The 12,249-nt window shown below is 42.9% G+C and overlaps 1 protein-coding gene across 1 annotated transcript; it reads right to left on the bottom strand.

Moving 5' to 3' along the window:
- Positions 1 to 1,317: 1,317 nt before the first annotated feature.
- On the bottom strand, positions 1,318 to 1,967 carry LOC117080053 (myosin light polypeptide 6-like). Its single transcript, XM_033204545.1, has one exon. The coding sequence runs from the start codon at positions 1,935 to 1,937 to the stop codon at positions 1,482 to 1,484; it is 456 nt and encodes a 151-aa protein (XP_033060436.1). The 5' UTR covers positions 1,938 to 1,967; the 3' UTR covers positions 1,318 to 1,481.
- Between the last annotated feature and the right edge of the window lie 10,282 nt (positions 1,968 to 12,249).

The raw sequence follows: 12,249 nt of genomic DNA, 5'->3' as shown, positions 1-12,249 counted from the left end.
AAGTAAAGTGGCATGATCTCAGCTCGCTGCAACCTCTGCCTCCCGGGTTCAAGTAATTCTCCTGCTTCAGCCTCCCGAGTAGCTGGGATTATAGGCGTGTGCCACTATGCTCAGCTAATTTTTGTATTTTTAGTAAAGATGGAGTTTCACCATGTTAACCAAGTTTGTCTCCATCTCCTGACCTCGTGATCCACCCGCCTTGGCCTCCTAGAGTGCTGGGATTACAGGTGTGAGTCACCGCAACCAACCTGTAATTATTATTTTTTATTGGTTCGTCTTTTTGTTTTTATACTTAAAATATGAGTAGTTTACATACCACAATGACAGTGTTATTATATTCTGTGTTTTTCTGTGTAGTACTTATTGTTACCAGTAAGTTTTGCACCTTCAGATTATTTATTTATTTATTATTATTTTTTATTTTTTTGACGAGGTCTCACTTTATCGCCCACGCTACAGTCTAGTTGCTTGATTATAGCTCACTGTAGCCTCCTAGCCTCAAGTGATCCTCCTGCCTCAGCCTCCCAAAGTGCTGGGATTACAGGCATGAGCCACTATGCCCAGCCAATTAAAATAATTTTTTTTTTTGTAGTGATGGAGTCTCACTGCATTGCCCAGGCTGATCTCAAACTCGGGTTCAAGCAGTTCTCCCACTTTGGCCTGGATGATTTCTTATTACTCATTAACATCATTTTCTTTCAGATTGAAGAATTCTTTTTAGCATTTCTTGTAGGATAGGTCTTGTGTTGATGAAATCCTTCAGCTTTTGCTTGTCCAGGAAAGTCTTTACTTCTCCTTCATGTTTGAAGGATATTTTCATCAGATAAAGTAATACTATTCTAGGGTAAAAGTTTTTTTTCCTTCAGCATTTTAAATATTGTCATGCCACTCTCTCCTGACCTGTAAGATTTCCATCGAAAAGTCTGCAGCCAGACCTGTTGGAGCTCCATCATATGTTATTTGTTTATATTCTCTTGCTGGTTTTAGAATCCTTTCTTTATCCTTGACCTTTGGGAGTCTGAATATTAAATGCCTTGAAGTAGTCTTCTTTGAGTTAAACCTGCTTGGTGTTCTATAACCTTCTTATACTTGAATATTGATATCTTTCTCTAGGTTTGGAAAGTTCTCTATTATTATTCCTTTGAATGAACCCCACCTCTCTCTCTACCCCTCTTTAAAGCCAATAACTCTTAGATTTGCCCTTTTGAGGCTATTTTCTAGCTCTTATAGGCATGTGTCATTCTTTTTTATTATTTTCTTTTTTGTCTCCCCTGACTGTGTATTTTCTTTTCTTTTTTTTTTTTTTCTTTTCTTTTTGAGGGCCCAGAAAGGAAGTTTATTTGGTGAATGCTGACGGCAAACATCATCCAAGGGAGACAAGATGGGAAAGGTGCTGAGACAAGAGAGCCTAGGGAAACTTCAGGGTAGATACAAAATTCACACAGGGAAAGGCACAGACTCTGGGGAGACTGGGAAGGTCCTCAGCCATTCAGCACCATGTGGACCAGCTCTTCATAGTTGATACAACCACTGCTGTCCTCATGCCCTGCCACCAGCATCTCTACTTCTTCCTCTGTCATCTTCTCACCCAGTCTGACAAGAACATGCCGGATTTCAGCACCCATGACGGTGCCATTTCCTTCCTTGTCAGACACCCAAAGTCCTTCAACATAATCCTCATAGGTGCCCTGGTCCTTGTTCTTGGCCACTGTCTGCAGCATGGGCAGAAAGTGCTCAAAGTCCAGCACCTTCACATTCATCTCTTCACTCTTGGGGTTCCCCAGGACCTTGAGCACCTCGGCATTGGTAGGGTTCTGGCCCAGGGCCCTCATCACCTCCCCACACTGGCTGTACAGGATCTTGCCATCACCTGTTCGGTCAAACAGCTGGAAGGTCTCCTTGAACTCTGCGGTCTGGTCTTCGGTGAAGTCACACATCTTGACTGCTCAGCTCTGCAGGACCTTTTTGACTGTGTATTTTCAAATAGCCTATCTTCAAGTTCACTAATTCTTCTGCTTGATCAATTCTGCTATTAAAATACTCTGATAAGTTTTTCAGTATGTCAAATGCATTTTTTGACTCTAGGATTTCTGCTCAATTCTTTTTAATTATTTCTATTTCTTTGTTAAATTTATCTAATGGATTCTGAATTCCTTCTCTGTGTTATCTTGAATTTCTTCGAGTTTCTTCAAGACAGCTATTTTGAATTCTCTGTCTGAAAGGTCAAATTTCTCTCTGTCTCTGGGATTAGTCCCTGGTGTCTATTGCCCTGGATGGTCTTGATTCCTGCGGATGTTTGTCAGTGTCTGGACATTGAAGAGCTAGGTATTTATTGTATCCTTCATAATCTGGGCTTGTTTGTACCTGTCCCTTTTGGGAAGGCTTTCCAGGTATTTGAAGAGACTTGAGTGTTGTGACTTAAGTTTTTGGTCATTAGTGGGCCATTAGTGGGTAACCCACAATGTAACCCAGTAACGCCATGGTTCTTGCAGACTCATAGAGGTACCACCTTGGTTACCTTGAATAAGGCCTAGAAGAAGTCTTTGGATTATCAGGCAGAGACTCTCATTCTTTGCTCATACATTATATTCCTTCTTTTCTTTTCTTTTCCTTTTTTCCTCCCCTTCCTCCCTTCCTCCCTTCCTTTCTCTCTTTCTCTCTTTCTTTCTTTTCTCACAGGGTCTCACTCTGTCACCCAGGGTGGAATACAGTGGTGCAATCTGGGCTCACTGCAACCTGCGCTGCCTGGGTTCAAGCAATTCTTATGCCTCAGCCTCCGGAGTAGCTGGGATTATAGGTATGCGCCACCATGCCCAGCTAATTTTTGTATTTTTAGTAGAGACAGGTTTTTGCTATGTTGCCCAGGCTGGTCTTGAACTCCTGGCCTTAACTGATCCACCTGCCTCAGCCTCTCGAAATGCTGAGATTACAGGCATGAGCCACTGCACCTGACCCCATACTTTCTCCCAAACAAACAGCATCTCTCTCTCTCTCTCTGTGCTGAGCTGCCTAGATGGTGGAGAGGTTAAACAAGCACCCCTGTGGCCACCACCCCTGCTCCTGTGCTGGGTCAGACCTGAAGCTGGCACATCTCAGTCTCACTGAAGGCTCACAGCATGTACTACTTGGTTACCACTGCTGCTTATATAGGGTTCTTAAGTTAGCCGGTGATAAATCTTGCCAGGACTGGGTCCTTCCCTTCAAGGTAGCAGGTTCCCTTCTAGCCCAGGTTGTGTCTAGATATGTCATCTAGGAGCTAGGTCCTAGAATGGGGGCCCCACAACTCTGCCCAGCGCCCTTTCCTAATGTGGTTGAGCTGGCATCCAAGTTGCAAGACAAAGTTTTCTTTACTCTTCTCTCTCCTCAAGTGGAAGGAAGGGATCTCTTTTGGATTTGCAAACTGTGCTGCCTGAACTTGAAGGAGGGGTGGCACAAGTACTCCCCTGACTGCCCCAGCTGGTGTCTTACTAAGTTGTATGGCTCCCAAATCCACTGGCTCTGAGATCAACACAGGACTAAGCCTTGCCTAAGATTTGCAGTCCTTGTGGCCTAGACAGCCTTCCAATTTTATTTAGGACCCCAGAGAACATTAGCCTGTGGTGGCAAGGCTTGGCAAAACTCAAGTCCTGACCACTAGGATGAGTGATTCCCCTCTGGGTAAGGCTGGTCTAATGCTGCCTCTATGGGCACTGGTGGAGTTCTGCCCAGTGTTGGCAGCACTGTGTTCCAATGCAAAATCCCACAATCGCTGTACTCGCCCTCCCTGAAGCACACAGATTGTCTCTCTGTGCCGTGCAGCAGCTGCTGGGGAGTGGGGGAAGGGTCCTGTCAAGACTGTACAATTCAAGACTGTATTTCTTACCCTCTTCAGTGGCTCTTTCAGTGACATGAAGTTAAAACCAGGTACTATGATCGCTCACCTGATTTTTGGTTCTTATGATGGTGCTTTTTTGTGTAGATAATTATTCAGTTTGGTGTTTCTGTGGGGAGGATGATTGATGGAGGCTTCTATTCAGCCATCTTGCTTCCAACCATCCAATTTTCAATTTTTGTTTTGTTTTGTTTTTAGACAGTCTCGCTCTGTCACCCAGGCTGGAGTGCAGTGGCATGATCTTGGCTCACTTCAACATCTACCTCCCAGATTCAAGCGATTTTTGTACCTCAGCTTCTCCAGTAGCTAGCTGGAATTACAGGCATTCATCATCACACTCAGCTAAGTTTTGTATTTTTGGTACAGACGGGGTTTCACCATGTTTGCCAGGCTGGTCTGGAACTCCTGACCTCAAGTGATCCACCCGTCTCGGCCTCCCAAAGTGCTGGCATTATAGATGTGAGCCACTATGCCCGGCCCAATTTTCAATTTTTTGTATTTCTTCAGATGTTCTCCCTGTGATAAATATGTTTGTTTTAGGTTAATTTTCTCATTTGTTTGTTTTAATGGAATCATTATACAGTTTTGCAACTTTTCTCCATTATATGTTTTTGTTTGTTGGTTTTTTGAGACACAGTCTCACTCTGTCACCCAGGCTGGAGTGCAGTGGTACAATCTCAGCTCACTGCAACCTCTGCCTCCAGGGTTCAAGTGGTTCTCTCACCTCAGCCTCCCGAGTACCTGGGATTACAGGCATGCACCACCACACCTGGCTAATTTTTGTAATTTTAGTATGGTCTGGATTTTACCATGTTGATCAGGCTGGTCTAGAACTCCTGACCTAAAGCGCCTTGGCCTCCCAAAGTGCTGGGATTACAGGCATGAGCCACCACAACTGGCCCTTTTCTCCATTATCTTATAGACATCTTTTCATTTTGTACATATAGTTCCAGCTCATTATTTTGCAAACTATAGTTACTTAGTATTTAATGGAAATTTGGGTGGTTTCCAATATGGAGTACAATAAACAATGCCAATTTTTGGTTTTGTAAACTTTCTCCCACATCTCTATGTGGCTGATTTTCTCACTCCATTCAGGTTCCTGCTCAAATGCCACTTCCTCAGAAAAGCATTCCTTGATTTCACTATTTAAACTAGCACTTCCCTCCAACCCTCTACCACTTCTTCATCCCTTACTTTACTTTCTGATATCAATCTTTGTAATCTTTCCTCTTGATTTTAGAGTTTAAAATACATTTGGGTTTTATGATGAAACAAAAAAATAAGGTACAAGTCTGACTCCCTCTGGATCCCATTGTCCACATTCACACCATCAAGTTGTGTGCCGGACTACCTGGAAGGATGACTCTAGACATCACACTGCTCCACTAGTCTGGCCTACCAGCTGGGTCCAGTGTGACCCTGCCTTCATCAAATCTCCCTGTTTCGCCCTTCACCTTACCCAATTCTTACTGGGGTAGGAAGAACCAGGCTTTAAGTCAGCAGTAATAAAGTCTCAGAAGGCTGGGCATGGTGGCTCATACCTGCAATCCCCACACTTTGAGAGGCTGAGGTGGGAGCATCCCTTGGAGTGTGAGAGACTGGTCTGGGCAACATAGTGAGACCACGTCTCTACAAAAAAAAAATTTTTTTTTTTTTAATTAGCCAGGTATGGTGGCATGTGCCTGTAGTCCCAGCTACTCAGGAGGCTGAGGTGGGAGGATTGCTTGGTCCCAGGAGATTGAGGCTGCAGTAAGCCATGATCGTGCCACTGCACTCCAGCCTGGGTGATGGAGACCCTGTCTCAAAAAAAAATACTAAAATAAAAAATATTGATAGGTCATTGGATGGATAAATTTAATTTTTTTAAATTTTGAAATTAAAAATAAAGTTTCAGAAATACAGTCTCAGTAACACTAGTTCTATGATTGTATGATGAAGGCATTTTTTAACCTGTGTTTCATTTTCTTTTTTTTTTTTTTTTTGAGGCGGAGTCTGGCTCTGTCGCCCGGACTGGAGTGCAGTGGCCAGATCTCAGCTCACTGCAAGCTCCGCCTCCCAGGTTTACGCCATTCTCCTGCCTCAGCCTCCCGAGTAGCTGGGACTACAGGCGCCCGCCACCTCGCCCGGCTAGTTTTTGTATTTTTAGTAGAGACGGGGTTTCACCGTGTTAGCCAGGATGGTCTCGATCTCCTGACCTCGTGATCCGCCCGTCTCGGCCTCCCAAAGTGCTGGGATTACAGGCTTGAGCCACCGCGCCCGGCCATGTGTTTCATTTTCATCTGTAAAATGTGAATAAAAATAACTCTCTTACAGAGTTCCTGTAAAGATTAAATAAGTATGTAAAGCATCTGGTTCAGTGCCTATCATATAGTTGGCATCAAAATGTTCTCCCCTCTCCCAGCTCCTGCAAAGGCACCCCAGTTCTTTGTAGCACTTAGGGCATTTCTCATATTCTGACCTGTATTAAGCAAATGTGCAGTTGGTAGGATAAGATGCTTGAACATAGTAGACACTCAATAGAGGACTGCCAAGCAGAGTTGATTTCTGTAGTTAGAAACTAGTTCATCCTTACCAGTATTTTTTTTTCTTGTATACACTCCCAATCGGCTTATCGGCTTATCATGTCACACACAACTGGTTACTCTCTACCCAACTAGATACTGGATGAGGTCATCTCTCAATCCCGTCTGAGCTGAACAAGGCCTTTTATAGAACTTTAAAGTTGACTCACCACTGAGTCATCAAAACACAGCAATACCTAAACACACTCCTGTTGCTAACAAAAGACCAGCATGGGATGTCTGTCTTACCTCCTTTCACTCCCCTAATGAGACAGGGCCCCTTGACTCACTGGAGAAGAGTCATCACATCTTTTGTGCTGCAGTAATCTGAACAAAGCCAGTTTAAATAATCACAATGTGGCCAGCAAATAAGTGGCAGTCCTCGTGGTCATTCAGGTCATTTCCTGTGTATGTCACTAACCCAAAAGGAGAGGCAATTAATCAATTACCTGAATATTTAATGAGTGCCTGTACTCTGTTGGGCACTCACAGTTCCCTCTGTTTATGACATTTCTGTGAAGTGAACTTTTCAGTTATTGAAACTCATTAAAAATATAGAGAACAGCAACCTTTGTGCCTCTGTAAAGGAAATAAAAAAAGGAATATTGGAGAAAATGGGGCTATTCAGTTCCATTCCAATAGAAAAGAATTACAAAATAGCAAATAGGAAGGGGTTATTTGCTAATGTTTTAGCTAAATGCTTCAGAGAGCTATAATTTTAAAATATCTTGGTTGAGCTACTCCCTTATCTAGGAACGAAATGGTCAGTGGTATTTTCTCTTGGGAAAAGTCTTGCATTAGTACCACTGCCTGACCTATTGCAGTGGACTATGAAGTGTTTCAAGATTAGGGGCCCTGTGTAAGACTGAGAACTGCTGAAATAACTAGGAGTAGGCCTAAGGGCTCCTTTCACAAATAAGGCTGGTTACAGCTGTTTCATATATGAACGGACACAACCTTTAAGTACCCTAGCATGGTGTCTCCTAGCTGAAGACCCCAAGTAAAACCTGAATGAAAATCTCAGATCTTCAGACGTTTTGTATAGAATCCATACAATTGATATGCCCATATCCAAAGGATACAATGATCTGTCCTTGATCTATCTTAAATAAATATCAGAACGATGCATGGAAATTGCATGTTAGTAGTCCTTAAAGATTAATTCAGCATGACAAGAAATGTTTATTTTATTAAAATACAAGCTCTTAATTGGTTGTTTTTCCTGGGTTATGCTTGTCAAGTTCTTATTACATAGATACTCTGTTCTGATTTGCTCTTCCTAGCTAGTTGTGCATAAACTCAAGCCCATCCATATTAAGTAAACTTATTTTGGGGACATCAGGAGTCACATATTGCAATTACTGACTATAAAGCCATTAACAACTATGAATTTTTCTCAAACAATATTGCTATAATTGAAAGCATACTTGTAACTTTTTTTCCCCCCGACAGGGTGTTGCTCTGTTGCCTAGGCCAGAATGCAGTGATGTGATCACGGCTCACTGCAACCTCTACCTCCCAGGCCCAAGCAATCTTCCCACCTCAGCCTCCAGAGTAGCTGGGACCACAGGCGCACGCCACCATGGCCAGCTAATTTTTTAAATTTTTTGTAGAGAGGGCGTCTCCCTACGTTGCCCAGGCTGGTCTTGAACTCCTGGGCTCAAGGAATCCTCCTATCTTGGCATACCAAAGTGCTGAGATTACAGGAGTGAGCCACCATGCCAAACCAGAAAGCACACTTATATTTATTGAACACTATTCGCAAGAGATAATGCTAGTCTCACATTTAATAAACTGAACAATTGGCTGGGCGCGGTGGCTCACGTCTGTAATCCCAGCACTTTGGGAGGCCAAGGCAGGGGGATCATGAGGTCAGGAGATCGAGACCATCCTGGCTAACACAGTGAAACCCTGTCTCTACTAAAAATAAAAAAAATTAGCCAGGCATGATGGCAGGCACCTGTAGTCCCAGCTACTTGGGAGGCTGAGGCAGGAGAATGGTGTGAACTCGGGAGGCGGAGCTTGCAGGGAGCCGAGATCGCACCACTGCACTCCAGCCTGGGCGACAGAGTGAGACTCCGTCTCAAAAAAACAAAAAACAAAAAACAAACAAAAAAACTGAATAATTAGGGAAGAATTGACTTTGACTGCACTGTATTCTCAGGGTGTGCTGATGAACATGCGGTGAAATGGTCAAATAATCACATCCATCAGAGGTTATTAAGGCAAGTGACAAAGTAGAGAAATCTAATTTATACCTGGGAAGTCAAACAGGAGCAGCCTAGGAGTTACCGCATTCTAGCCTGAGATTTGTATTCCTGAGGCCGATAGGCAGCTGGTAACAGAGCTGGGTTGAAATAAAGTGAGACTTGCTGCGAGAACAAGCATAAGGAGAAAGGTAAAGATAACAAGGAAGATGAATAAAGTTGAACTCTTTAAGCATATTATTTAAGTGAAAAACTGACATTTGACTAATGTGTCTTTTTTTAAAGTTAGAAATCTATCAGAGTAGGGTCTTTAGAAAAACTGATTACTTCTCCAGAACAAAGAGCATATTAATATAAAAGATTCAGCTTTCGGTAATGGCTGACTAGTCTTAAGAAACATTCCTGAAGGCTTTGCATCACTGAGAAAATTTCGTTCCTAGTTCTGAAGGATTTCATTCAAAGTGCAAGGCTCATGTTAATAGGAATATGCATGCATATTCATGTGCTATATGTGTTAAAAATACTTGAGAAGGTAATTTAGACATCTCAGTTTTAAATCTTCAGGGCAAGAATCTTGCTTGTTTTGTTGCTAAGGAAGGTGAACGGGTTGAAAATAGTTTAAAAGTGCTTTATGTGCTAAGTCATGAGTCTAAAGAGGATAAACGGGTTAGGTTTGTTATCCCAGAAGCTAGAGGCAAGATTTTTACTCAGTTCTTACAACATTACCACAAGCATGTGGATTCTGCAAAAGTTGCCTAGCAACATTAGTTGGAAACAACATTGGTTGGAGAAAGGAACTGGAAATTTGAATTAGATATGGCCTGGGGCAGGCGGGTGTAACCCATCTCTCCAGTACAGTGTGTGCTGTACTCAGAGAAGCGTGAAATTTTAAAAATCAGAACAGTCACTTAAAATTTCAGTTAGGATGTTGCTACAGTTAAACCATAATATTGTGCCATGTTCTCAGCTTGAAGAGGCAGGGCCTGGGTTTTTCACATATTTTGGCACTTTTGTTTTAAAGATCACTGGATTTTCATTAAATTATTCCAGAAACATTTATTAAGCACTTTCTCAGGGGCCAAGGCACAGTGCTGGTTGCTGGAGTTCTGAAGACAAATACAGTTTGGACCCAGCCCTGGGCAGTATGAAAACCAGACAAGTAAACAAAGTAAGAGTGTTACATAGTCCATGCTGGGTGCGGTGGAAAGTCTGGAGTAGGGAGTGGAGAGTCAGGAAAGGCTTCATATAGGAAACGGCTTTAGCACTGAGTCTTGTTTTCAACTTAAAAAAAAAAATTCCTTCAGCCAGGCGCAGTGGCTCACACCTGTAATCCCAACACTTTGGGAGGCTGAGGTAGGCAGATCACTTGAGCTCAGGAGTTCAAGACCAGCCTGGGCAACATGGTGAGACCTGGTCTCTACAAAAAATACAAAAATTCACCAGGAGTAGTGGCACTTGCCTATAGTCCTGGCTACTCAAGAGGCTGAGGTGGGAGAATTGCTTGAGCCCAGAAGGGGAAGTTGCAGCGAGCCATGAAAGCACCACTGCACTCCAGCCTGGGCAACAGAGCAAACCCTTGTCTTAAGAAAAAAAAAAAAAAAAAATCCTTCTTTCCCCTAGTCATTCTACACATTCATTGTGAGCTTACCTCTTCGATTTTGTGTGAGGACTTCAAAGTCCTGGGTCTGTGGACCAAGAACTCTTTCCTTCCCATCCACAACCCAAGCCCTTCTGCCTTAGCCTACTTCAAAGACCTCCCAGTTTAGGGAAGCAGACAGGTGGCAAAGTAGGAGTTGACAAAACAAAACAAAATATTGTTAAGAGTGTTTACCTTCAGGAAGGGGAACTGGGCTGGGAATTGAAGGGATAGGTGGGAGAATTTTGTACCATTTAAATTTTTGTTATTGGAGTGGGGAAAAACCATGGGGAAAAATATAAAGTGTGATGGCTGCTACCTGTACAATCTTGCATCAAATAGAGTAATAGAGTGGTGATCTCTGTTCAATTTTTTTTTTTTTTTCCTGAGATAGTTCTCGCTCGGCTGCCTAGGCTGGAGTGCAGTGGCATAATCACGGCTCACTGCAGCCTTTGTCTCTCAGGCTCAAGCGATCCTCCCACTTCAGCCTCCTGAGTAGCTGGGACTACAGGCATATGCCACCATGCCCAGCTAATTTTTAAATTTTTAGTAGAGGTGAGACCTCACTGTGTTGCCTAGGCTGGTCTTGAACTCCTGGCCTCAAGTGATCCTCCTGTCTTGACCTTCCAAAGTATTGGGATTGTGGGTGTGAACTACCACACCCAGTTCAAAATCTTAAATAGGCAAACTTATCTGCAAATGTGCCAATTTAGGAAGCGAATAAACCAACAATTATTTAAATAAGGGATCTTTTATCACTCACAAGGGAGTGAGCACCTAATCCACATTAGAATACTGCAATAAACAAGAAACAGAAGGTCCCTACCCTAGGGGACTTTATTTTTCTAGAAGGAGATAGTAATAAACTAACAACATACTTTGAGATAGAAATAAGCCTGCTAAGGAAATAAAGCCAGATGTTGTGAAAGAGCAAAAGGTGAAGGAGGGGACGTGAGAACAGAGATACAGAATTCTTACATAGGAGGAGTTCAGGAGCATCAATCTAGTTGTGGAGAGGTATCTAAGGGGCTTTAAAGTCCCATTTACTTACAAGCACACTATTTTCACATGCAGTTTATGTTACAGATCGATAAAAGTAGTAGTTCTCTATTTTTATTTATGCTTCATCTTAAATAGAGAAAATGTCAATTATATCAAATAATTATATTTGTCATCAGGAGTGGCAGGAGGGGGCCCACAGCCTGGGCAACATGGTGGCTCATGCCTGTAATCCCAGCACTTTGGGAGACAGAGACGGGTGGATTGCTTGAGCCCGTCTAGACCAGCCTGGGCAACATAGTGAAACACAGTCTCTACTAAAAATGCAAAAATTAGCTTGGCGTGGTAGCACACATCATTAGTTCCAGCTATGTGGGAGGGTGAGATAGGAGGATCTCTTGAGCCTGGGCAGGTCGAGGCTGCAGAGCCATGATTGCACCACTGTACTCCACTTTGAGACAGGGTAGGCAGAGTGAGATCCTGTCTCAAAAAACAAAAATTTTTAAAAAAGGAGTGGCAGGAGAAGTGTTGGAGGGAGGGTTCTGAAAATCACTCCTTGGCTTTGGCCACTGTGGATCAGAGACTAATTCTCCTTATATAAGTCGAGAGTTCTTGTCCTCCAAGAGCTTAAAATTAAGTTTGCATGACCATATAAAAAACACATTTATACACCAGTTAGCAAATGCTGGGAGAAAAGACAGCTATTGATCCTTCACTGTGTCTTCAGTTGTGTGATCTCAGGAAATTCCCGATTTGACGTGTTAAGTACTACCGTGTGTTTCATGAAAAATTCAGCTTGAGTTTATTTAGCCTTTGAAAAGCATTAGAACAACATATATGACAAAGTGTTAATATCCATAAAAGGGCCGGGAGACTGTAATCCCAGCACTTTGGGAGACCGAGGCGGGCGGATCACCAGGTCAGGAGATAGAGACCATCCTGGCTAACACGGTGAAACTCCGTCTCTACTAA

The sequence above is a fragment of the Trachypithecus francoisi genome, unplaced genomic scaffold (assembly GCF_009764315.1).
Source record: "Trachypithecus francoisi isolate TF-2019V2 unplaced genomic scaffold, Tfra_2.0 Lachesis_group8, whole genome shotgun sequence".
NCBI lineage: Eukaryota > Metazoa > Chordata > Mammalia > Primates > Cercopithecidae > Trachypithecus > Trachypithecus francoisi.
Note: the sequence above shows the minus strand (reverse complement) of the source record. Positions and strands in the feature narration are given on the sequence as shown.

Excerpts from the sequence above, each read along its gene's own strand:
- LOC117080053 (XM_033204545.1), bottom strand. The coding sequence starts at position 1,937 with ATGTGTGACTTCACCGAAGACCAGACCGCAGAGTTCAAGGAGACCTTC.